Raw genomic sequence first — 27,375 nt, 5'->3', positions numbered from 1 at the left:
AAAATACTCTGTCAATAAGATGTTTACTGCTTGAGAAGCTCTCTCAGGCAGTCCAGTGCTTTTCATGTAAATTGTTCTTTTCATAATTTTTTTTTTTTTTTAATTAAACCAACAACTAACCTCCCCCCCCCCCCCCCCGCCTCCAGCTGATCTAAAATAAAGGCTTGCTTTTGCTCTAACACTGGAATGTGACAGCTTGCTTAAAAGGATTCTGAAGAGTCTTTGCAAGTGAAAAGGGATTTGTAATACCTTCTGTGATGGTCTTCCTGTCTCTTAGCCAATGCTGTTGTCTGTCTGCTGCTTGAGGATATCCAAAACTTTACATTAGTCCTTGTCAGCTTTCATGTTTTTGTTTGTATCCTTTTCATGGTAGTAATAGGTCAACTGATTAATTAAATTTACTTGCTCAGGATTATATTAGTGGTTTCATGATTGCTTCTATATTGCATGCCTCCAGCTTATCCAAATGTTTAATTTTATATGCCCCTGCCAGCAAGTGCTGCTCATTATTAAAAGCTACTCCCTAAATGCTGTAAAACAGGACAGAGTATATCTGGAAGTCTGACTTTGGGCTTACTTGGCACTGAAGATGTATCACTTTAGAGTTTCTTGTGGCCTGGGGGAAAGAACAAGAGGATCCCTTCACAGCTCTCTTTTCTCTTGCCCATAGAATGTTTTGAAGAAAAGGGACCAAGTTCAAGCGGAGTATGAAGCAAAACTGGAAGCAGTAGCCTTGAAAAGAGAAGACCGTCCAAAGGTTAGCACTTAAAATTGCTCTACAAAAACAGTTTGCACTACAGTACTTCCTGAAATGAATGGAGAAGCAGAACTTGCTTTTTTCATGGATCTGGGGGCTTCTTTGCAGTTTAAGCAGTTTCTGGCAGAACAGAAATTTGTTGTTGGCAAGCTGGTGTGAAATAAAACCTAAGTATAAATATATGTAACTTGTCTAACAACTTCTGAACTACTGATCTCTCACAGTTCAGAGCAGGATGACTCTGTAACACTTCAACAACAGACAGCAGTCAGTTGGACTGTTCAGTGACAGGTTAACAAAGCAGTGGTGGAACAGTCCCTGGTGACTCAGCAGTATGTCAGCTCACTGAGTTAAAGTCCTATCCCTGGCACTGTGAAACTGTATTGTTGCAGAACCCTGGGTTTGGCTGTGGAAAACTCCTTATTTTGCCATTTCTGCTAGGGAGCTCTACCTGCATGATGCTGAACAGAGATGGCACCATGCATCACTGGATGACAGGTTTTGGCTGGGCACCATGCAAAAGCAAAGCTGTGAACTGACATGCTTATGCTGCCACCCGCTTCTGCATGAAACACAGTGCAAGAGCCTTTTCTTAAATCATTGCAGCTTTAACTGATGATGGCAATAGGGTTTGTTCCCTTCCTCTGTTTGGAGGTTTTTGGTTTCCCTTGTATTTGTGTTAATAATTAATGGGTGACTTTCCAGTATTATGACTACTATACAATAATGTTCACTCTACAGTAGGTTCACATAATATTTTGAACCTAAGAAACTGAAGAGTATGAGAGCACAGAAATGCTAAAGTGTTTTTCTGATCTTGTGGCTATAAAAATAGTGGTGTACTAGGTGTTTTGTGGTGCTCTTGTATTTGGGTCTACGACGTGTCCCTCTGCTGGCTGGTGTGGTATACACTCTACTTCCTCAGTGTAGCTTTGTATAAACAGGAGCTAGCAGTTGTATCTAGGATGGAGGGAACTAAACCTAGCATATCCAGCAAGCTGGTTCTTAGACATTTCACTGTACCAATCTTGCGCATGTTAAAAGTCCTTTGGATCTCATACCTCGGAGGGATTATTTTGAATAACTTTTCGAATACTTTTTTGCATACTTACATCTTCTCTTCAGAGTATCAGAATATTTTTGGCAACTGTTTTACCTTTTTGTAACATAAGTAGTTTGTGTCATTTACAAGATGAAGTTGAACAAACTATGTAGAACTCCTTGCATAGTTCACAAAATACTGTCTGTGGGGTTTTCAGAATCTTTCCAGCTGGAGGATGTGTCATTACCTGTAAGAGCTCAGAGCTGTGCCTAGAAGCATATCTTACATTCAGCAAGGTCTCCTGGCTCTATGACATGCTGGAAACTAAAAGCTGGCAGAGGGCTGCAGTCTCGCTTCCGCGGCCACAGGAGCTGACAGGTGCTGGCTAGCCGCTCCCAGAGTGACCGGTGGAGACCACAAATCCCGCCACTGCCAGGTCCTCTGCGAGAACCCCGAGTAGTGACTCCGTCTGCGACGTGGTGATGCAGGCGTGAGCAGAACTGCGAAGCACTGAGGTGAAGGAAGGAAGGAGCGGACACGCCTATGGATGCCAAGGCGTTTTACTGACCCAGGCGGTGCCAGTGACGGTGTCAGAGAATGACCGTTGGGGAGGCACTGATAAAGGGGATGGGCGTGACGGGAGGAGACACAAGGGAACCAATGAACGAAGCCCAGGGGAGGAGCGAGGGACACAACTGAACCAATAAGAATGGCACAGGGGAGGGAAAAGGCTCAGGAGACAAATCATATCTTAAGTAAGGGATGATTGACAGAATAAAGTCTCAAAATAAAGGGGGGGTGGTTACAATGATGGACAGGTAACTGGCAGGAGGAACAAACCATTATGAGGGACAGCATGGGGGGAACCGAGGGCCAAACCATAATCTTAACTTATAAAAAATAACCAACTTTACAATAAAACCCGCATAGAACACACCGTGCTACAGAGGATCATGTTGTGGAATGGCGTTTGTCTTCCTTGGCATATTTGCTGATTTGGTTGAAATGATGTAAAAAGATCCCAAACAAAACTTTAAGAGATCAAAGGCCTTCTTTTAGATCTTGAAAGATAAGCCTATCACTACTTAAAAATCTCTCACTGGAGGGCATTCTGGGACTCCTGTGCACATACCCAGCCTGGCATCACAGAGCTCACCAGGCCATTAGATTGTTCTGGCAGTGAGATCAGCCTAGAGCTCAGTGGCCTATGAGTGCAGAAGGCTTGTAGTGCTGCTGTGGCTCTCTGTCAGCAGCTACTGCTCAGAATGCTGAAGCTTACACCAAAAGCCACCACAGTGGCTTACACCGCAGTGTGGGTGGTGTTTACCAGTAGCATCATGGTGTTTGTGTGGTGTCTGCAGCCTTTCAGTTTCTAACATGTGCAGTGGTGAAATGCCTCTCACCCATTTCTGACCCATGCTGGAGCTGATTTTGCAGTAATCTAACCAGCACAATAAAGAATGGGTGTGGTTTTGTTTTAGTGAGATGAAGTTTGCCTCTGATGATCTGTTTTATTCTGTCTACCTCAAGGCTTTGAAGTGTGGTGATCTATGGGAACAGTAAATATGGCAGTGCAGAACTTGAAGTAGAAGGTGGGGGAAAAAGGCCTTGTAATAAATAACTGTTTCCCAAGAGCTAGGAAGGTAGAAATATCTTATGCAAAGATTGGTTGTCTAATTAATGCTGGATTTGTTGTACTTTTGGACCATTTGCTACTTGGTAATGCTGATATAGAAGAGTTTTAAAGTGGACATGCTGTTTGTAATTGAGCACACCAAATTACAGATATTAGGCAAGCTTAGATTTTAAGAGAACAGAATCATTGTGAAGAGGATTAGATGCAGATGCAGAACTTTGTATCACATATGTACAACTTTATGCTTAGTTCTTGCCTGCGTGTACCTCTCTCATCAGTTGAAATTGACTACTAAAATAGTCCTGGCCCCTTTAAGAGTGTGTTGGAGTTTCAGCAACAAGTTTGAGGGGTTTTTGAGCTATTAAGTAGTTGAGAGCAGGTATCAGTAAAGAAGTAGCATTTTCTCTGAGTCCAATCTACTGTCTTCCTGGTTCTTAGTTGTTAGCTAATATTTAGTGTCTCCATTGGTAAAAAGAGATAAAAGTATCAGCTTTGATGCTTCAGCTTGGGCTAAATTTGATGACAAACATATAATATCTCTGCATTTGAGTTTTCACTGATATAAAGTGCTTAAATGCTGTTAATTAACTTAAAATTTTGTCGTAACTACTGAATTGCAATTTATGTACTAGGAAGCTGCAGTTTGTAAGGTAAGGCATTTGCACACCCAGATAGGACTGCTGCATGTGCAGACACTATTTTCATGATGTCTTTGGAGACTTAGTTGGAGTTAGCTGTTGTTGTTCTTAATGAGAGCACACGTGACACATCTCCTGACCACTGGGTTATCCCTGTAGCTCTAAATTCATACAGCCCTCTCAGCCTGAGCAGCCAGAGACTTGCTGTGAGAAAGAACAGATTTCTACATATCTTCATTGTGGTTTCAGATCCTGGCAGAAGAAGCAGGGAGCTGGTGGGTGCTTAGAAGCTAAGTTAGTTAGATTGGGAAATCTTACAGGGTTTTGCTTCCAGACTTCATAAATATTTCTCTTGATAGCCTAGATTTCCCCATTAAGATAGCAGAGTACTTATGATGCAAGGCATGCATGCCTTGAGGGGAGCATCCCCTAAATCTTACAGTCACTGGCTTGGTTGTTCTTGTCTGCAGCCTGTGAGGAAACTTCATCTGGAGTTGTAGCAGAGTGAATTCTGTAGCCATAGGTATAGTGCTCAGACATGGCAGTGAGAAAAAGTATCTACTGAACCTCCAAGCTGCCTGTAGTGTAAATTCAGTTGTGTGAATAAAAGGGAACTCAAATCCCATGAGTGTAAAGAGCTCCTGCATGTCAAACAGGTTGGTTTATTGAAGAACAGATGTAAGACCTTCTCTGAGTAATAAAGTGATCAGTCCTAATCCATGTCCTGGAGCAGAAACACAGTCAGTGTGTTTCTGCCTAAATTGAGTACCTTGCCAAACTGCAAGATAGTAGCCCACCTCAAACTTCATGTAAGTATCCATGAAAAGCTTCTTATGTAGTCTGTTAATCCTCTTCCTTCTTTCACGCTCCTCCAAGTTTACTAATAAAGTATCAAGTACGAGAGGAGCTATCCCAAAGTTCTTCAAATGTTCTTCATTCTGTATTTTGCCTTCGTACAAGTCACAGCTTCCAGAGCAAATGTTCACTTCTCACTTTGGTACCAGGATTCAGGAGTTTCTTCTTCTGAGCTCATGGGCTTAGTCTGCATGTCCTTACAGCATTCCTGTCTGTGTGGACCATGCAGCAGTGAGAAGGGAAAAAAAGGTGTTTGTCTTTCCTGCTTGAGGAAACACTAGTAAATTATTCCTGTATTTGCCTGGTGATATACATTATATTAGTTAAAACTAATATAAAGCAAAGAACACCAACTTAGTTGGTCTAAAGTGTGTGTACCTTTAGACCAACTAAGTGAGTTGGTCTAAAGGTAGGCGAGTGACTACTGTCAAAAATTCATTTAAATCTCTACCTCAGCTTGCAGCAGGCTGTCCTTCAAGATGTTGTTTGTTGCTTTTGCATGGTTGCATGTCCATTGTTGAGCCTAAAAGTCCATGAGCCAATCCCATGTTGATGATCACAAGTGCTGCGCAGTTAAATTTTGTTCAGGAAGCCTGGAATGTTAAAAGTGGAAGCTAAAAACTAAGGACTTAAAAATTTTATTCTGCAGTTGTCAATACCGAGGTGTCTTACCCACCTTTTTTGATAAACCTAAATATTGTTGTTATATACACACTGGTGTAAATTGGGACATTCCTACTGCAGCTGTAAATGGGAAGCAGAAGAGCTTGCTGTGGAGCTAAGCTGCTTAGTTTGAGCACTAGGAAGTGACCCTCAGTACCACTACTTACGCCAAATGGTTTTTCTGTGCCTTTAAAAGGTGCTTCCTCCACGCCTCTATATCAGGCATAGAGATGGACAAGCACAAGCGCTCACCCACCTCAAACAGCAACAAACAAATTAAACAATCTCATATCCTCTCTAGTTCAGAACCATAGCTTTTTCCCTGCAGCCATAACTCAGTTGATTCAGGATAACTACTGCTTTGTGAACTTACCCTTTCTTCTGTAGTTCTGCTCAGTAAGGTTTGAGCTAATTCAGCAATCTAGCACTCTTACTGACAGTTTTAATCCTCATTTATCTTGCTGCAGGTACCCGCAGATGTTGAGAAATGTCAAGACCGAGTAGAATGTTTCAATGCTGACTTGAAAGCAGATATGGAGAGATGGCAGAACAACAAAAGACAAGACTTTAGGCAGCTACTCATGGGGATGGCAGATAAAAACATCCAGTACTATGAGAAGGTATGTGTCACTGTTGGAGCACTGGCCGGAATAAGAGTAGTTTATTTTCCTCTGAAATGGTGATAATTCTTCAGGAAATCTTCACACTGTCTTGAAGACAAGAATATTAGACATCTGAAGCTGCTCTTTGTCAGAGTTGGAAGTTGTGGTCAAGTGAACTCTGTCAGACTAGTGGTCTTTTGCAAGTCAGCACTCTAACAGCATTTTATCATGCATGCTTGTCTGTTTTGCACTTTTGAATTGAACAAATTACTGAGCAGCAGCGGTAGTGATTAAAAAACCCCCAGAATTACACATACTAGTAATACTATGAGAGTAGAAAAATCCCTTGATTCTGCCTTTTCTGAACAAAACTACATGAGTTAATGCACGGCCACAGACTCATACATAGATTTAACTTATACATCTGCTATGTATAAGTTATTCTAATTCCTGTCCCTTTGTGCATCATTCTGTCCCTTGTATATTAGTCCTGAAAACAGCTAGCCTCTGCCCTTTTTCAGTTGGTGTATTTCTACCTGAGGTTTAGTGTTAGATTTTTTTTATTTTTAATTAAAAGGACGTTGACATTTAACTGCATATGCTTCCAATCTAATTTTCTTTTGTGCTAGAACAGTGCGGCCCAATGCAGTGGTTGATACCATAGATCACAGCACAGAATGGTTTGGAAGGGACCTTAGAGGTCATGTAAGTGTCAACCTCCTGCTAGAGGTAGGGATGCCTTTCACTACAGTAGGTGATTCAGAGCCCCATCCAGTATGAACCAAAACCACTTGCAGAGATGGGGCATCCACAGCTTCTCAGGGAAAGGTGTTCCAGTGTTTTCTTATTCTAAAAGTAAAGAATTTCTTCCTAATTGTCTAATCTAAACCTGCCCTCTTCCAGTTTAAAGCACTGTCCCTTTTCCTATCACCACTAGCCCTTGTAAAAAGTCCTCCTCCAACTGTCTCATAAGCCCCCTTCAGGTGTATTAAATATTTATGAAATATTAAACACTTCTAGAACTACTAGGCTTATGCATTGCCTAGGAAACTATACTTAATCTTGTCTATTCATGTTTACACATCTGTTTTACAAGCTTCTTCCTGTGCTAGGTTACCTCTCCATGTAATATTATATGCAGTACCTTTTCCCCTTCCAATCATAGTTCATAACTGCTCACACAGAACTTCCTTCACCCTGGTCTCTCAGTTCTAAGGCTGCTGTGGAGAGGAATATTAGAGACTTCACTGAACATCCAGTAGTGCGTCTGCAATTGACAGTTAGATCTGTACATTAGTTTTGCTTTTAGCAAGAGGGTTTTTTGGTCAGAAAGTGTCCAGTCGCTTCAAGGTACACAACTAGAAGTACTCTATTCATCTGCAGTACAATCAGCAAGGTTAGAAGGAGGATGTCTGTCAACAATGACTTGTGGATATAAGAGCTGCTGATGAGTTTGCCCCATTTCAGCATTTAAAAATTTGGATTTCACAGTCTGCATTTGCCCACTTTGACTTCTGGGCTCTATGTGGTTGAAAGACAGTAACAACATACAGTACAAGGATTGTAGTAAGTGTATGTGTCTGGGGAAATGACTCCAAAGCCTGGAGTGGCTTTCTAATAACCCAGAAACTACACTTACAGTTCCCTATACCAGGCACTACCAGTTTGTCCTGTAGTGGAGTTGAGTCCCAGAGCCATACTGGAATACACCGTGTCTCAGAATTAACATCCCTAAATGCATGTTTTCTTTCAAATAAGTTTGCTGGATTGTTAGCTGCTATTGTGTCCAAATCAGCCTTCACCCACAGTCACACCACAAAGATGTACATTTCTACTCAAAACAGTTCATCTGCCTAGCTGAAAGCTGTGATATTCTTCAGCTAGAAAAATCTAGGTTAGTATTTGGAAATCCTGGATGTTCTGATGATTTTTAATGGCTTGGGCCAGCTGATGGAAAACTTGAATTTGTTGAATTTGTTGGGAAGGTGCAGCTATTTTAATGCTTCCTTGCTGTTTGACATCTGGTATTTTTTCCCCCTTCTGTAATAATCTGTAGAGACCCACATTACTTTTCTTCAACTTGCATGCTGTTGGTCTGGAAGGGTTGGTCAGAAATCACATGAACTGATACAAATTAAATTTTGTAAATCTTTCTTTCTTCAGTGCCTTACGGCGTGGGAGTCAATTATACCACTATTGCAAGACAAGCCAGAGACCAAATAAGAAGTACCTTCATGGACAGTCTAGCACTTCTGTGCTCAGTACCACTAGTCATACTGGAACTGTATGGAGGACTCTTTTTGTTAAGTTAACTGAAATGACAGCTGCACTTAGTTTTTCAGAGTATCTGTTCCAGCCTATTTGAAATTTTTTTCCTGAATTTTTGTGTTTAAACAGGGGCATGTTTCATCTTTTTGAGTTATCTTGAATGGTTCCTTCTTTATTCTATGGAGTGATTGGGGTTCACAGAGAAAGTGCATGGGGATCTTGATAAAATTTACCTCTCTAGTCTGGAAGGAACTGATGAATGGAACACTAAAAAGATGAAAATAAAACTCTACTGCAAGGTGCCAAATGACATCTTTATTACCATTCTGTTTTAACCAATCCTTCTCTCTATTTTTTTTTTTTTTTTGAATGGACAAAGAAAGGCTGGGAAAGAATATTTTCTGTTTTGCTACCACCTGTGTGCTCCCTCTGGATGAAATGGTCTCTGTAGACTTTTCTGTCCAGGAATCAGGCTGGTTCTAGACAGACCATACCAGCACCAGCTGCAGATGGCTGGTGATGGAAGCATGAGCTGTGGTTTTTGTGAGTGTGGCATGCTGTTGGTTCATACTGAGTATCTTTGTTTACCTTGGTGATTATGAAGTAATGTCAGTTGACTGAAGTGTACTTGTGACTGACTTGGGGATCAAAAACCAGCTTAGCTACGGGAATGAGTTGGACTGCTGCCTTTCAGGGGTTGTGGGAATGGGGAAGGATGGGTCTTTTAATTTTCCAAAGCTAGCTCTGGAAGTTGCATGGTGGAGATCTCTTATACCATGCTTTATGTATGGGTTTTACTAGAGCCACTTTAGGCTTGGTCACCTAAGATGCCTGCTGTAGTAAAAGTAGAACTCTTTTCTTTCTCCATGCTTTATTTGCGGCAGCCAAAAGCCAAAAGGTGTCAAATGCTTCCTTCCACCAAGCATCAGAGTGTGTGAAACTTGCCTTAAATGGGTTGGTGGGGGATAGATGGGTACCCTATTAGGTTCATACCTGTCTCTGCTGAACCACATGGCAAGTTTTTTAGGGCTACTTTTGTTACAGATCTATTTTCTTAGTAGCTTCTGTTGGCCTTTAGAATTGCAGCTGCTTCTGCAAGTCCCTTTTTTGTCCTTGCTCTTGCAATCCAACCTCAAGTAAATGCCTGCTTGGTGTTAATGGCCTTAGGCCTTAGGAATGCTGCCGTGATTTAACAATCCTAGTGCAGGGGGTTGGGACTCATATGAGTGTAATACTGAGATTTAGGGCAATAAATAACTCTGTGCTTACTTTCTAAATTGGAGTGATTACTTGTTTTCTTGCAAAGAATGTGAGCAGTGATTGATTTTGTGGAACTTCTCTGCTCTCCTGTAACAAGGTACCCACCAAGTACTAGTCTGATTTAGAATTTATTCCTTCATAAACACCAACTGAACATGCAGCCACCCTTCTCAGCCTGGTGGCTTTATGGAACTCTCAAGATGAGTTATTGCAGCACTGTGGTAGCTGTCAGGCTAATGAGATGGTGCTCTCTGCATGAAAAAGTAAAATATAAGACATTTTAAGAAATTTTTCTTTTTGGCTCAGCCTTATTGTCAGCTCTGTGGTACTAAACAAACTATGTTTCTTGTTTAAGATCAGTTTGTCAATATGCACTTTTTGGTGTAAATGAGAACTCTGGTTTAAGTTACTGTTAGGTTCAGAATCACAGACTCCTCTTTTTCAGGGGAAGTACTTAAGGGCATCATCTTGAAGTAATCTAGAATAAGCACTTGCATACTATCCAATAGTCTGTCCTTCAGGGTTACAGTCTTCCCCATTTTCCACGAAGAAAGATCAACATGCTTTTTGAATTAGTTCAAAAAGAACGTGGAATGAATGGAATTTTGTAATTGACTCTACAACATCACTGGGACTCAAGCAAAATATACCTTGAACTAATATTTAGTTGGTCTTCCCACCATCTTAGTAAAATAAACAGCACAAGATGAGTAGAAAGAATGGTGATTTCTTTCCTGCAGGTGGTTTCATCTGATGCCTTACAACACTAAGGGAGTCTTCCTGCTTTGCTTTATGTCAAACTGAAGTGGGTGTTGCTTTTGGGGAATTCAGCAATTAACATCACAGCTGTTCAAGAGAAGCATAATGGACAGTGGAGAGTACCAAGTGAAGCTCAAATCAGCATGTAACTGTTGAGGCTGGAGCTGCTGAAGATCAAGCTACCTTACATGATCTGGACTGAAACCTCTTAAGCTCTTACTAGGGCAGTAAAACCTGGCATTCAAAGGAAGAATCCTCTGCAGGAGGATTTGCTGCAGTGTAATAAGGGTGTGCATAGGTGGATCTCAGTTTCTACAGACTGTGGAGTGGTCTGTTCTTATGAAGAGCTGTTGTAAATCACAAGGTGACTGAGGGAGAGGCTGTGGGTGAGGTGTGGGGAGGATCCTGATTGTGATGTTTGGGGCAGCCATGCCAGTCAGGAAAAGTACAAAAGTTGCAGGAAATTCCTGTAAGATGCAGAGTGACACTTGTATCACATAACTGTTGTTAGAAGGAAGTTGAGTCCTGAACTGACAGTAAAACTCTTAATATGTAATCCTGTAGTCCTTATAGAATGAAAGTCTTTACTTTGGATGGTCTACACTTCCCTGGGAGAAACAGAAGATGTTGGTAAAGGGAAGCAAGAATAGTGCAGGAGCTTCATCTTTGAGTAACTTGTTGAATGTTAAGTCACTGAAGATGACTCTCTGCATGTGCACCAAAATGACACCAGAAGTAGTTGGTGCCCTTTTTATGAGCCTGTTTAAAATGTGGTTCTTTCAGCAGTCCTTAAATCAGCCCAGTTTTGCTCATAATCCATAACCGGGGCAAGGCCCTTGCAGGGGATGCATAATTCACTGCTGCCCAGTTACTTCTGTATAGTTTCTGTGGTGTTTGTTTCTTCTGTTAAGAGGCACCAGCACAATAAAGCAGACACTGAGCTCATTTCTGTGCTCAGTATGAACCATGTATTGTTCATGTATACCTTTATCAGGATCTAAATCTTGCAATAAACATAGATGTTAAAACATCATGGCTTTTTCAGGTATACATTGAAAAATGAAAAGGTAATATGTGTAGCCCTAAAGACACAAACAGTTTTGGTGTGAATTATATTAAAGAATAAAGTATGGATTCTTCACTGAAATCTACTTGGATTTTTGCTGCACTAAAACTTATTCTGAGGATAAAGTAGTGGAATAACTGATAGAAACAAAGCAGGAGTGGCAGAGACAGTTCTGTGGAGGCACTGTGCAGTAGCCTTGAAGCAGTGGCTCTGCATAGCCTGTTCATGAAACATTTCTTCAGCTGTCAGTCCTGCAGATGCAAGGGTACAAAAGAATTCTATCCCAGATAGCAGGGACGGTTCATTATTTTAACAGGAGCCATGCTTTTGTTAAACTTGCACAATTTAACTGGATATCATTATGATTATTGTTGCAGACTGTTGAAAATCCTTGTCCTGATCATCACTGTACAAAATTGTATAGACTAAATTAGCTCGTTAGATGTTCTGTCATCTTAAATTCTGAAGGTAGAACATTCTTTCCTTGGGTGTATTAAACTTTTACTACAACAACACATAGGGAAAATCAGGACTTTTTTTTTAAAGACAGGCAAGTTGCTACTACTTGTTGGATTATTTTTTCCTCTTGTGAAGTAAAACTGGGGATCACAGGAAAAAACTTGCCTTCTGGCAGACTGAATGTGGCATTTAAAACTTTTTGGGAGTACTGTCGAACCAATTTACAAATGAAAATGGCAGTGCTTATTTCTCTGCTTAGCACTTGAAAGTCCTGCTGAAGTATCTGACTTGCAGAAGTACTTAGTAATGAACTGGACAGGTTTTAAGGTTGCATGCCTAAAGCACAGCGAATTTGCAGAAAATAATGAGCTTTCCAAAGAGGCACAAGTAGATCACCCTTATGTAAATGGCATGCTAAGACAAGCATGTCCTAGCCTACTTTGAAGGTCTTGGTATTCTATGCTTTGAAGCAAACCATTACCTTAACCTGGTGCTGGGATGTGTATCCATACTTCAGATCAAGCTGCAGCGTTATGGCCAGTGCAACATTCCCACTGCGCAAGGAGACAGGTTACTGAGGACCAGTCTTACAATAAGAGCCAAAGGGCTTTTGTACAGAACACAAAAATAAAGAAGCACCGTCCTTGCTCTCGCTTCTCTGTGACTGTATCCCTCTGTCACTCCCTAAGGTCTGGAGAGCTGTGAAGGCAAGCTGGCTGTGAGCTTCACACACTGTGTTGAAGGTGTCAGTGATGGGGACCAAACGGTGCTGGTTCCTTGTCCAGACTCTTCTGCTTTCACTCTGTAAACCTACTCACCAGAACTAGAGTCACTGTTCATACCATTAAAATACAAAATGAAAGCTGTGAAAATACTTGCCTCTGTGTGAATTAGCTAGTAAACAATGTAAAAATGGGAAGGAGGCTTTTGTTTCCTGTACTTGGTCAAATCTGGCAACAATGCTCTTGTTCAGACTCGCAGGCTAGGAAATGTTGTCTTGCCTTCTGGTGCTGGCATGTTTCTATATCCTTTCATATATCTCTTTAAATATATTTTGTGCATTGTTTACTATGGAGATAGTATTGATGGAGAAAAATGCTTTGAGGTAAAACTGTTTGTAATTCTCTATTACTGTGTAAATTTTTTTAAAATGCACCATTTGTTTACCTCAATTAATTTAATGGAATGGACCAATAAATGTATTAAAAGATGACTCCTTTACTTAGAATAAAGTTTCAATTTTTTGCAGTCTTCACTGGTGAAATGATGCATGTGCTTGTTTTTTTCAGCAGCTCACTATCTTACTGCAGAAATACCCTTCCTGTAAAATTTTCCATGGTTGATCTAAATAGAAATCATCTGACCTGTTGTTGCATTACTTCTGATACTGAAAGTGAAGGAGCTGAGGAAAGATTGGGGGGGGGGGGGGGGGGGTGGATGGATGGGGGGGTGGAACAGGGTGACAGCAACTTCCTCAGAGGCAGGGATTGTGTAATGATGAACCAACTTCTGCTTGCTATACCCCTGGCTCAAACAGAAGCTGCCTGATTTGCCTCCAGATTATTTCAGTTATTTAAGGGCTTTTAACTTTCCTTTACTTAGTCCAGGACCTTGGAAGCCACTTAATCCTTCTTAGTTCAATTAGCATGTAAGCAGACATATCCTTGTGAGACATGCCACACTTTTGACTAATGTTTGGATTTATGTGACATCATCTCATGCTAGCTGCTGTATGGTGTGAGGTTCCTTTCCAACCCAGATAAAAGCTTTGGTAACACAGTACTATTACATGGTATCAGTGTCCGTACAACTCCATAAATCCTGTAGGAGCTGTGTGCTGCACTTAGCTGTTCTTTACCTGTGACAAGAGTAGCACATTGTGGTGGTATGAGTTGAAACACCAGCATTAGCTCTTGAGTCTTAGTCCTTGCATGAGCTCTGTTGAAGCACTGTCCAGTGTGACATTCTCCCAGAAATCAGGGACATGAACATCTGTTCAGGGTTGTTTTATTGTAGGGATTACTAAAGTTCTGTTAATCTTACATATTTTTATGGTGTTATTTCTCTATTTAATGGTCTTGTACATAACATTAATTGGCTGGGCTGATAACATCTGCAGGAGATGGAGAGCTGGTGTGTCGTGCTGATGGACCTCTGCATGTGGCATGTGGTTTGCAGCTCTCTTTCATCAGCCAGAGTCACAGAACTGCCCTGAGATTTCTGAATGAACAAACAAGAAGGAAATGGAATGGAAAACCAATCTTCTGCTTTCCACTTCCTCTCTGAACGATGTGTCTGGAAATGCCACTTTCATTTCTAGCCTATATCCTTGTGCCTCTTTGGTATTGCTGACCAGTGTAGCAAAGAGCAGAATGCTCTGAGGACTGCTGGTGTGCAATAGCTAATGCACATACTCTGCAGGATGAGGTGTGTGCTGCAGAAATAACAAGGAAAACATCTCTTCCTGGGCGAGAGGCTTAGTGGCTCAGTGGTTGTGGCATGCTGTGAAGTGGAAATACAAATGCTACATATCCTATTGTGTTGGTAGAGACTAATGATAACAACCAGAAGATGCCTCTGTTACTCAGTCAGAATCTCAAGGGAGCCAGTGGTTGACCGTTGTTTGATGGCCACAAAGCTGTAAAGAACAATAAAAAATGCAGATAATAAGAATTAGCAAACTACCTTCTCAAACTGCAGTTTGCTCTTTCCACATCTATGTCTTAAACTTTGCTGGGGTATCTGGAGCTGGCTGCGTGCTAATGGCATTCCTGTGTGCTAATGTCTGCCAGCCTCTCTTGTGTGCATTCAGTGACATTGGCACCATCTGTCATCCCTCATTTTATTAACCCGTGTTTGTACTGGTAATGGTACTTCTATTTGGAACCTGTATTAAAAAGCATTTGAGTAGCTAGCAGTGACCCCTGTTAGAGAGAGGGTTGCATATAAGAAACAAGTCTTTTGGGTCTGGAAGATCTGAGAAGGAAAGCAGACCCAGTGGAATGATGAGTAGAAGTAGCCCTCCTCACACTAGTAGTCCTGAAGTCACTGATTGTCAAATGCATTCACAACCCCAGAAAGCCTTTGATGCTCTGGATAAAACAGAGGTGGTGGTGGAGGAGCTTTCCTTACAGGCTCTGCTTCCTGTCTAGGTGGTGCAGCTGAGGTCAGTATACTTTGTCCTTTCAGACTTTGTACTACTCTATTTTGTTTAACTACAGCAGAGCTAGGCAAGAATTTTGCCTAGAGTGAGGCATTAGCCTATCCAGTACATGCCTTACATCTGAATGAAGATATTGTTCTTACGTGGATTAAATACTGACATTATCACAGTTCACTTTATACAGAAAGAATCTTGCCGTTTCTAGTAAAGCAACAAGCTGGAGAGTCTTGGGGAGGCTCTAATGGACAAAGTGAGACTTGGAGGGAGATCCTTCAAGAATTCTGTAAAAGTAGGTGGAGGGGTTGTTTCAGCTTTCTCTCTTCAGATTAAACTGGTTTTGTGCTTAAAAGTTGTTCCTGAAATTGTACATCGCAGTCACTCCATGGTGGTACAGTTGGGCAAATTCAATGGACCAGAAAAGTAACCATTTCCTCCACTGTGGTAATAGTGTCTCTTTGAAACATTTGAGGAAGACTGAAATTATTCTTTTCTCAATGGATAAGTAACATTTAATGGAATTTTAAAAAAACATTTTACTTTGTGTAGGGTTATTCCTTCATTCTACTTACTACTATTTTCACAGTACCAAACAATTACATTTGGGTGAATGCTTTGTCCCCGGGATTATCTGTTAAACTGCCAGATACTCTTCCTACAGCAATTAATGTTACATTAAACAAAAATAAGATTTAAAAAAGCACTTGCTAGACATTGCAACTTTCATTCTTTGAATCTCTTTGATATTTGTTAACTCATTTCTGCAAGTTTGGTTTTTCCCCTTTTTTAAAAAATTCAATTGGTGTGGGGTGTTGTTTTCTTTTTAAAATTCTTTCCTATCTGCTTTATAAATTTTAGACCTAGAATCAGGAAGTACAGAGAAAATACAGCATGTCTCTTTCAACAAAATCTTTCCCATTTCTTACCTTAAAGGGAGGAGACTCAGGCAGCCAACTAGAAAAGACAAAATGAAGCAGAAGCCGCTGTACCAGTCCAGTGTGTTTTGATAGATCTTGTTGTAGACTGTAGATGTCACTACTCCCGTGGTGACTAAAGACAGCTGCAGCAGGACAAATACCTTACCTGTAAGACAAGAACATAGTTTGTTGCTGGAGATTAACAAACCAGCTGTGGTATCTCCCTGGCAAATCCAGGATCACAATTGTGTAGTCATTGCTCCACTAACACCACATGGCATGAGCTTGTATCTGCTTCTGTTCTAGACAGCAATTAAATAATTTTTCTTTTTAGGTGTTGGACAAAAGATTCAACTGGAAAACTGTCTGCCTAAACAGTCTACATATAAAGGTAGTTGCTTGTAAGAGCAGCAATAAACTGCTCAATAAGTGCTCCTTTTCCTAGAGGTAGAAAAATAGTCTAGAGCTGACATCTTCAGGATGATGGAGACATTTTAGTCAGGGTCTGCTTCTGGCCTAGGCCAGAAAAGTGATTCACAGGGTTGAAATTACAATAATGCCTGAAATGGGGATGTGTGTGTGATTTGTATGATATTTCATGTGGAAGAAAGGCAGAAACTGAATTCTAGTTGAAGCCACTCTTTACTGAAGGGTTTCTGTCATGGTAAATGGGTGAAAGGGAAATAACCCAAGCCCGGCTGGGACTTGCAGACTAGGGGCAAGATCAGGGCTATGTGCTGAGCTTGCTGCCCTTGTAGCATTCTGCAGCCACTCAGCACCAGGAGGTGAAACTGCAACCAGAAGGCAAGTGCTGCTCTGCTGCAGGGTCCTACTCGAGATCTGGACTGACGCCATCATCATATGCAGCCCATATGGCTCAAGGTGGCGATTAAAAATGTTTGATTTATAGTGGTTAATTTGGGATGTGAGCTGTGCTGTTTGTGGCAGGGAGATGATTTTGCTGTGGTGGATGTTGAGGGAGCACAAGCAGTAGGAATGAACTGGTGACTGAGCAGTGTTGTGTTCATATGGGAGAAAGGAAAAGGATGTGTAGGCTGCAGAGGAAACTTGTTTGGAGGAGGCATGAGCAGTTGTGGGCCTGTGGTGCTGTTTGAATGAATGGCCAGTCCTGTATCTTGTGTCTAAATCTAGCTCATTGGGGTAAGGTAAAAATGGTAGGCCTCAATATGCTGCTGTAAAATACATTTTACTAATTTTTATTATGTAATTTAATGGAAAAGAATTCCAGCCACTATTCCAAGAAGGGTCAATTTTTATGCAAAAGCTATTCTTTGTAGTTAAATCAGGTGCGACAGGAACAAACTGCAAACACCTGAAGAAATCTTTAGAAAGCATAACTGAAAAAAAGATTAAAATAATCCATCCTTCCCAAAGATGGAAGCAAAAGAAGCCAGATATAAATGGTGTGACTATAACAGTGCTTCAACTCAATGTCCTGCTTTTCTTGGCTCTCCCTGCAGTACTTTGTTTTTGAGAAGCACCTCAGCTATTTTCCCTACCTTTGAACTATGCACTAATTGTAATGTTTTGAAGTATGTGCTGAAAATTCTGTTGATAAATGATGATGCAACCAAGGACAAGAAGATTGGATGTGAGAATCTTGTCCAGCAAGTTTCTCTGCTTCTCCCTTCCTGTTTGTGGTATCGTTTCCTCTGGTATTATTACACAAAGCACAGATTGCAGCAATAACTTACTTTTCTCTTAGTACTCTAGGCTGAATAAAGGGATTTCAGGGGGTTTTGGTTGGTAAGGTAACCAAAATACTCACCATAGGATGATCCTTCAACATGCTTGGACAACATGGACCTGATAGTTGGTAAGGGGATGAGGGCAAAGAGCATCACTGCCCGTGCTGTAATGCAATGAATTTTGAGTTATCACCAGTATCTGCTCTTTGTGATCCAGCACAGCCACTGCTTTTGAAGATTATATGCCACTGGCTTGGACAGACACCTTGTCTCACCTTTTCTCTGCTAAAAAAAGCCACCTATTGCTCCCATTATCAGAGGTCCTTTGCCCAAACTAGACACGGTCTCTTGTTCTCAGCCAGACATCCCAGTGTGGATGGGATCCTCCCTCTCCTTTGAGATCCATGAGGATGATGATTTAAGTTTTAACATGCAGAGAGCCCTCTGTGCTACACAGCCTTGACAGGAACAGTACTTTTATAACAGTACATTTGTCTTGCATCTTGGTGCTTCTGGCTTGCAGTATTCTAGCCTGTCTCTACTGTGAAAATCTGTGGGGAACTGGAATTACCTTCCTGTCAGCAGAACCAGCCTCAGTGAAAACTTGGTCCATGTCTAGTGTACCAAGGTGTTTCTGCAATGCAGGGAATAAGCATCCAACACACTGCATAGCAGCAGGCCTTCAGGATGAAAATAAGCTTAATTATTAAGTAAGCTTTTTTATTTTTTACTTAATTTTTTAATCTTTTTCCCCAGCTTGATTGGCTAAACAAACATAATCTCTTAAAATTTTCACTCAGTGTTTGGCTTAGTACACAAATACAATATCCTATCATCTTTCCCTTTAGAAAAACTTTGTTTACTTTTCAATTCCCCATTCCCTGTAGGGACAGACAGAAAAAGCACTTCAGGGCATTTATCTCCAGTGTCTTTCTCATTCTGAGAAACAAAACCTTAAAGCCATGCAATAGATAATACTCTGTGAGATAGCTCTGGCACAATGCATGCAGTTCTTGGATTTTGTTTTTCATCACAGGTTAGCTCCCAGAAGTAAACTTCCCTTTCCTTTATCATGGGATGCTGCCCCATCTATTCTTACCTGTCCCTTAGTAATTTATGTAACAGTGTGAGATCTGTAAACTACATTATTGTGGTATTTTACAACACCAATGTTTCATTAAGTTTCCCATCAGCTGTAAGTGCCTTCATATGACAAAAATAAATCACACCTTAAGATGTTCCCATAATAGGAAGCCTTTGCCATTTTGCTTCTGTTGTAGCCTTAAGCCTTGCCTCAAAGGAAGCAAGTGCTTCCTATTGCTGCAGTGGTGCAATCCCACTAGTACAGGGAGTCAGCAACAATTCCCAGTCTCCCAGAGTGTGAACACTGTTCTGCTCAGATCTGGTGTGTGACCAACTGATGAATTACAAGTCAATGAGCCTTAAACTAATCCTTGGCAGACGTGTATGCCTCCTCAGGATATTGTTGAGTGCTGAGTCTTAAGAGTACTAAGGGAGATGTGGGGAAAGAGGACTAAAAAGAATGCTTTCTTGCAAATTGTTCCTGTGATGATCTGCCTAACTCCCTGCTTGCAAATTTGCCACAAAGCAAAGCAAAAAGCCCTTCCAGTGATGTTGAAACACCCATTTCTCAGCTGTATTTGCTCATGTGCATGACTGTTCAACTCACCAATGTAGAACAGGAACGTCCACTGCACGAAGGCCATAATGAGGATGCCAGCACTGAATGAAGCTACTCCGATCATGATCATGGTAATATCCCTCATATATCTGGAGAACACAAGAACTCCTAGGAAACTGGTAATGAAGATCACATACCCAGCAGCATTGCCGTGGCCAATCTCCACAGCATTCCAACTTAAAGGTTCCCTGAGCAAGAACAGTGGGAGTACGTTCATGGCACCAACCACAGCCAGGTCATAGAGTATTGCTGCCACAAACAGCAGGATGATGATGAGCTTCGAGGGTGACACTGGAGTGAAAATGCTGTTCTCTGAAGGCTGGGAGCTCCCTGCTACCACTGCTTCTGGTAGCTGACCACCTACCTCCTCTGCACTCTTGGCTTTGGCTGGGCAGGAAGCTGCTGGCTTGGGGACTGTGAGGACAAAAATGCTGTAGAGGAGACAAAAGGCATAGCAAGCAATGCTGCAGCACACCAGCACGGTGCCTTCTCGGTAGCGGTCGCTGAAGCCAACAAAGAGGTAGCCAGATGCCATGCTTCCCAGAAAGCCAGCCAGGCCATATACCAGTTCAATAATGATGAGCCGCAGAGACCTCTTGCTTTCAGAGGACCCCAGGGATCCCAGAGCCATGATGCCTGCCCAAAGTGTGGTGAAGCCTCCTGTCAGCCCATTTAAGGCAGCAGCCCCATACATCACCTCCACTGGCCAGCCCAGCAGAATCAGGAGGAGCAGGAGAGTTTTGGAGCCCAAATAACCAAGAAGAGGGAAGCAGATGGGGATCTTGCGATGTATCCTGTCCCCCAGCTTGGATAAGCCATAGGCTGACACCAGTGGGCTCAGGCCCAGAACTAGGTTGTAGATGATATAAAAATTAGATACAGCCTTCTGCTGAGCGTCTTCCAGGACGTGGGAGGGAGCAGTGCTGTTGGTCTGGTTGTAGTAGTTCTTCACTACCAGCAGCAGTGCTGTGTCGTAGAAGGCACTGGCCACTTGGGAACCCGCGACCACTGGCTCAATCCACGTCCTCATTGACATTATTCCCACCATGCTGCTAGCTGCCACCTCTTCTTGGAGAGAGCTGCTTTCAGCAGCGTTTAAGGAAACAGCATGCGAGGAAACAGCTCCTCAGAAGGTCTGCTCTGGAGGCATGTTTAGAAACAAGCAGCAAAAGGTCTGCTGGGCTGCACAGGACTGGAGAGTTGTGCAAGAGATGATCTGGCTGGCAGGATACTCACAGCTCACCTTGCTATGTGTACACACACCTGCACATCCCTGCGCTGCTCTGAGCTCTGGCTCAGACATGGGAGGCTTTTGTACAGCCAGAGAACGCCCTGCACTCGTCAACTGCTGCTGCTCCTCTTCCTGGTGTAGTTTCAACAGAGGTCAGATGACCTGGGGAATTTCTCTCTCCCAGAATAGGAAGTGAAAATACCCTGATCAAGTAATTGCTGTAATTTGGGGTGGTGGTTTGTTTTTTGTTTGTTGACATTTTGGGTGGTTTTTTTTCTTCTTTTGGTATCTTTCATGTGTCAGAGAACTCTCAGAGTGGTTGTGGGGGCAGGGAATGGCTATGTGCCTTTTTATCAGATAATTTGTGAATTCCCCTTTACTCCCAGCTCATTTTTCTTTTTTTCTACACAAATATGACATTGTTTCTTTTGCTTTTACCGGCTTCTCTATTCCCTGTTGCTGTATCATGCCCCTTATGTCATTGTTGTTTCAATAATGCAGTCAGGAAATTACACCAAAAAGAAATTAAAAGGCAAAAAGTCTATTTCTGGTAACATGTCTCCTGTGGCTGCCACTCTGCTTGCTGCATCCTTTGGCTTTACAATGTGGGAATTTGCAAGAGGAGGCAATTTATCCAGAGGCATCAATGACTGCTGTGTCTCAGTAATCAGCCAGCTCACCTGCAGGCTGAGGTGGGTGAGAGTCCACCTCTGGAGAAGAGAAGAGTTTCCAGCCCTAGCTCCTCAGGGAGATGGCTGTGCATCTCTTCAGGTGCTTCTTTCCATAGACTCTCAAGCTTTGCAGCTTGAAGTCAGTTTACAATTTTCTGCTGCCTGAGGGGCAGGTAAAGTGACCCACTCAAGCAGGGCCCCGTGGGCACAGCAGTGCTGCTAGCCAGAGGCACAAGAAGCTCTTGGACCAGGATATGGTGCAAGCAGGCTGCCAGCTCCAAGGACAATGCTTGCAGTCCCAGCTGCAGGAAGTACTTGAAGGATATTTGGCAGTCTCAAAAATGCTAACTTAAATGATAATGATCTCATTCTGTACTGGTTTAATGAATCATAACAGGCAGAAAAACAATCTGTTCTAGGAAGATTTATGGTCATTACTTTAAAAATAAATTACTGATGAATTTGAAAAAACAATGTTAAAGCCTCCATCTGTCGGACTCTTTGTTGACTCAGGTGACATTTACTCAATGCCATGGCTCAAGAGTTTCTTTTTTTCACTCTGTTTGGTTGTGCAATAATTTTTGTCTTATATTTCAAATACAGAAAGAAAGGTACAGGATCTAACAGGGAAAGGAGTGGGGAACTGACCACTAGAATGATTTGCTCTAGAAAATTCCACCTTCATCAGAGAATTTTTTTGTTAGACCAAAAGGTTTTTAGCCAGCTCTAAATTATGTGTGTTGTGCCAACAGCTGCCTTTTTTTCTTTTTCCCAGATTAGCTGCAAAAGGTGTCTAGTTTCTTCAGCTTTTTTGAGAAGGGGGACAGTTTTTTTTCAGCAAACCCTGAAATATATCCAGAAGACAGAAATTCCAGACAGCCTTACTGAATACCCCACAGCATCAGCCTGTGACCAGTTTAAGCAACAAATGCAACCAAAGGAACTACCTTTCTACCTAACTACATTTCAGTTCACCCAGGGAGCCTTGTGTCTCCCACCAGAATTACAGGGCGAGAAAAATTACTTGTCCCATTCAAGCTTCAGTTTGGGACACGGGGTCTGGTGCAAAGGAATCAAATTGGAGTGCAGAGGTGTGTTACAGTCACTGTGCTCAAGACACTATAGATCTGCTCCACTCCTACATGAGGGATATATTTCCTCCACACTTTGTTGCACATACAGACTGCTTGGCTTATTCAGCCAACTCTGTTCAGGCCTAGATAGCTAATGAACTGTGCTTAATGTTCCTAGTGATCTCATGAATTTTGTCTACATGTCTGGGATATTCTGTGTGTTCACTCATGTTGAATGTACTTTTTAGAACTAGTTCTCACGGAAGTATATATTTCCATGTCAGTAATTTCAAAACAGTAAGTGCTAAAGTAGGAGTTTAGCTCAGGCTCCAAAATATTTACTACTGCAAAACAATTTTCACAAATACCATATTCATTTGATGCCACAAAATTTTCAAAATTACTATTATCTAGTAATTTTTCAGACTCCCCTGTTTTTATATTGCTAATATTTATAGGGACATTTGCATCTGCTTTAAAATATGTTCATGCAGCATAAGTTTGGTGGAGCCTCAAGAGAGTGGTCCTTGACATTTAAGAAAAATGCATGTACAGAATCAGAGACTATCTTAACAACGCAAATACAATGGTGTAGCCTACTGGAGAAGGACCACACAGTTTTAGGGCATTTTTCCCTAGAATGGTCTTGTCTGGAGGCCCACTAGAGGCATAGTCAGCACATGTTTCACCAGCTCTTCAAAGTTTGTCAATCTGGCCAAACCAGAGCTGTTTTATGTTTCTCTGTGGTGATGTTTTACATTCCTCTGCTGTTTCTTTTTTCTTCAAACCATTTATGGCAATTCCATCACTTTTTCTTTCTGAACAGAGTTGCCATAGGAATTTCAGTATGCTAGGGGACCTGGGCTACACTCTGGAACTTGGTCTTCAGCATTCCTTGTCTGAAGAGGTCCTTTTGATATCCAGGACTGCAATCCAATGTGGGAAAGTAAGCCCTCCTCATCTCTTTCCCTTAAGCCTGCTATTAGGATCTGTGATTTACAATCCCTGCCTGGCAAGGCATTTTGCCTCCAAGGTGGTAAATCAGCTCTAACTCCTCCTCTTCCTACTTGGTATGTGCAGATCATCCTCTCCACTGTGGCTTTGTGGCAGTGGTAAAGTGGGGAAATATGACTAGAAACTGTAAAGTGCCTGGGTCTGATCCTGGATGGAGCTGCAGCCCCACTACAGCTCCAGAGGGAGGGAGAGCTGGTTGAAAACACTGGGGAGAAGCAGCTGTTCTAGTGATGGCTGGTTTTCCTTTGGAAAATACTTCATAAGTGACCAAAACATTCTGTGGTTTGGGAGACTCGCTTCCTCAGTGGCTGCCATCTAATTATATACAGCCCCTGTCCTCACAAGGTGTGTGGTTCTGCTTGCAGGGATGGGGGAGATGGAGGGAGGATGGGAGCTGTGTGGAAAGTCAGGGGCACAGGGATGCAGCATTCTAGCCCAAGGCAGTTGCTTGCTGGATCCAGAGCCACTGATGGTGGAAGCTAATGCCCAGACTGTGTTAAAAAACATCTATCAGCCTTGTTTTGTGGCTCTGAGAAACAACATCAATGTTGTTTGGACACTCAGGAGTCTGGTGTCAGTGTCTGTGGCACCGTTACTGTAATAAAAGGCAAGACCATGCCTTTACAGGTGCACATGGAGGTGCCTCAGACACTGAGACCTCTGGGCCAGCAGTCTGGCATTTGGGATCTGCAGCATCATCAGACATGTGGGGATCATCTATGGAGACATCTGCTCTCCTCTGCTTACCCTGGGAGGAAAAGGGAGCACAGGCCATAGGCAATGGGAGCACATGGGTGCCTTTTCCCCCGTGCCTTCAGGCCTCACCCACTGCTCCACAAGAGCAAAGGCCAGGGTGGTGTGCAGGCTACAGACACACTGGAGGAGGGATTTGCTCCATGGAGAGACCTCATGGGGCACACTGACATGGAGCATGGAGAGGAGGGGTGACCCCCCCACAAGGGTAGGGAGGTCTGCCAGCCCTCCTTTGGAAAAGGCTGGCACTCTCCATTGCTTCAGCACCGCTTTCAGAACAACACAGGAGAGCAGCAGGGAGTTGCGAATGGCAGCACTGTCCAGGGCTCCTTCAGGACGGTCACTGGCTGACCAAGCAGCACCAGACACCTACATTCCCTTGCTGTCACCACCAGTCATCATGGTTTTCTCTATTTTTCTCCATTCAGAATTTTCTGCTTACCTTTTGGAGTCTCCTGTGGGCCTATCCCCTGCTGAAAATAAAACACAGCATCCTTTGATAGGTGCTTTTTGCTGAGTCAGCGTTTCCCCCCTTAGCTTGAGAAATTTGGGCAATTAATAGTCCTGACAGCTAATTGTATGCCTCAACATTAGTACTCTCTATGGAAGCAGGAAAAAATGCTTCTTGCAGTACCTGGTGTTGGCCTGATCAGTTGGACCACAGAACAATTTCTGCAGTCACTCTTAGATAAGGCCCAGATAATCCTCACACTAAATTAATTTTTTTGTGTGTGTGCACATCCTCCTTTTCATTTATATTCATTACTCTTTTTTAATTGTTGCCAAGGTATATATGTGTTTGGAACAGAAGCACTGCAAATTTTAAGAGTGTGCAGGCAGCAATGGCCTTGAAAATTGGGATGAAATAAACTGTCCTAGCACTACAACTTAAGCAATCCAACCTTGCATAATAGTGGATAGTCTGAAAAAATTATATAGCTATAGCAAAAACATTATTATTTAAAAAAAATCACTGCTGAATGAACAACAGTCATTAATGTATAAAAACTTGGTTCAAACCCACAGACTTCTTTCCCCTTCCTAGGTGCTCTCCAAAGCTATTTTGAAATAATTTTGCAGGACTAGTTCATATTTTGTTTTCTGTTTAGGTCTAGAAAACTTTTTGGCAATAGTAAATCACCTATCATTAGAAGTAAGGGGAAGAAAGAAGAAGAGGAGAGCAAAGGAAAGAGGAGTGCTGATTTTTCTGGTCTGATAGGACCTTTGCTAAATAACTCAGCCCTAGCCAGGTACAATTAGAGGGAATCTATCTCTCTCCATAAGCCTGAGACTCTACAAGAAGTTAGAGTAGCTGGAAGAGAACATCAGGACAGTGGAGAAAAAAGGGATGAATCCACTCCATTTTCCTGGCTGAGAGGTGGAGACCCTCAAAAGCATCATAAATGCATAAAGATACAGGCTCTGAATTTCTGCTCTGTGCAAGGCATCGTGGTTTCTCTGGAAAGGAGGGAAGGTATATAGTTCTTTAAATCTTCTGGAGACACCCTTGCCTGGTAATCCGTTTGTTTTCATCTGACAGATCTCAAGCTAGCTCCTTGCCTGGCTAAATTTCCGTTTTTCAGGCAGGTAAAGTTAGCGCCAAAGGCATCACTTGCTGTAAGCCCTCAGTGATACCCCAGACATTTAGAGCAGGCAGATGGTAACTCACTTCTCACAACCTCTCTCTGTTTACTCTGCTGGGCTGGGTCCTCAGTACAGAAACTGGCTATGGTTTTAGCAATTTAGATTTTTAAATTTTTTGTGGTGTTTTATGCAGAACATCCTGTCAAACACATTCAGTCATTTGTTAAAAAGAAAAAGCAAAAATCAAGAAATGGCATACACAATCCAGTGACCCTTCTAAGCCATAGCACCCTTTTTTCCATACAGCAGACAGCAGCTTTTCACATTCTTCACGTGGGGTGTGTTTACTCAACCTCAGCAGCTCAGAAATGAAAAACACAGGAAACTTGATAACAAGCTCTCCTTGATTACAGAGCACCATCTGATCCTCTGTGGCCCACTCACACAGGCCCTTCAGCACAGGTTGGGGTGAATGCAGAGCCCACACACAGGTGGTTCTGGGCTACAAGGTTGCATGGCAGTGCCTATCACTGTCTTCACTGCAAACAGACTCCAATGCCAGCTGAGGATTTCTGAACCTGTGCAACCAGGCACAGAAAATAATAGGGATAACCCTGTTTATAACATGTGCCATAGCCACACCTGGCTAATTATCCAGCTTGTTTTGAGCTGGCAGGGTGGAGAGGCTCCTGAGACAGAAGGGAAAGGCACCAGCTTTGTCCATGAGGGTGGCTGGGAGGCTATGGGGGAGATGTCCCTTCTCATTTTGCTTCAGGGCACCAGTGAAAAAAGGCACCAGTGGTGTAATCTTAGGACAAGAGAGCAGAATTGTGCATGGGTGGGCAAACTGCAGTCCTAGTGCTGGAGAAGCCTTAACTGGAAAACAGCAAGGGCTTTTGAGGCTCTGTAACCCATCCAGAGGCGTCACCTCCACTTGAGACACGGGAAGATGTGTCTGGAGTTCCCCAGCCCCACAACTCTGCATCCAAGTGTTCCAGAAGATAGCTCCAGACTCTGGAGAAAGCTCATGTAGACAGTGCATACTACTTGGAGGATGTTAGCTAGCACCCTCCCAGGCAGCTAATGAATGAACAGCCTTGGTAGATTTTGTGTATTCTTAGTACATGTATAAAAAGATATTGAAAAATACATCTAAGAGACCTAAATACTGCACATCTTCTCCTTTCTTTGCAGATCCTGTTATATCTGCAGGAAATTTTGGAGTTGAAGAGGGGTACTGGGTAAAGGGCACTAGGGAAGCAAGAAAGTCCAGGCAGCTTTCCAGCAATATTGTTGCTGCTAACTTTTTACAGGCTGGATTTCTTCAGTGTCTAACAAGCACAGCTGAATATAAATATACATATATACATAAATGTAAATTTTAAACTGTGTGGCAAGACAGATGCTGTTACTGGTATTTGCTATTTCCTCAATGCTTCATTTCAGCACTGTGGATATTCAAAGCTTCCCTGGGCTAAAACTTTTCTTTTATGCCCATTGTGTAGATGCTGAAATGGCCATACTAGTTGAGAGCAGGACTGCTTTTCCCCACTACA

At 42.3% G+C, this 27,375-nt stretch overlaps 2 protein-coding genes across 2 annotated transcripts in view; one reads left to right on the top strand and one right to left on the bottom strand.

Annotated features, from left to right (window-relative positions):
* Positions 1 to 13,260, top strand: part of SNX30 (sorting nexin family member 30) — a 52,816-nt gene extending 39,556 nt beyond the window's left edge. Inside the window, exons 7-9 of the mRNA XM_054652149.2 lie at positions 671 to 757; positions 6,059 to 6,211; positions 8,357 to 13,260. Coding sequence (XP_054508124.1) covers positions 671 to 757; positions 6,059 to 6,211; positions 8,357 to 8,416 — 300 coding nt within the window. The 3' untranslated portion in view covers positions 8,417 to 13,260. The remainder of the gene's footprint in view (positions 1 to 670; positions 758 to 6,058; positions 6,212 to 8,356) is intronic.
* Positions 13,261 to 13,465: 205 nt separating this feature from the next.
* SLC46A2 (solute carrier family 46 member 2) lies at positions 13,466 to 26,156 on the bottom strand. Its single transcript, XM_054652714.2, has 4 exons — positions 19,482 to 26,156; positions 17,872 to 17,955; positions 16,092 to 16,248; positions 13,466 to 14,643 (listed from the first exon to the last, which is right to left on the bottom strand). The coding sequence occupies exons 1-4, from the start codon at positions 20,539 to 20,541 to the stop codon at positions 14,586 to 14,588; spliced, it is 1,359 nt and encodes a 452-aa protein (XP_054508689.1). The 5' UTR covers positions 20,542 to 26,156; the 3' UTR covers positions 13,466 to 14,585.
* Between the last annotated feature and the right edge of the window lie 1,219 nt (positions 26,157 to 27,375).

Source organism: Agelaius phoeniceus, chromosome Z, assembly GCF_051311805.1.
Source record: "Agelaius phoeniceus isolate bAgePho1 chromosome Z, bAgePho1.hap1, whole genome shotgun sequence".
In the NCBI taxonomy this organism is placed as follows: Eukaryota; Metazoa; Chordata; class Aves; order Passeriformes; family Icteridae; genus Agelaius; species Agelaius phoeniceus.
The sequence above is the reverse complement of the archived record's forward strand: the minus strand, read 5'-3'. Positions and strand labels throughout refer to the sequence as shown.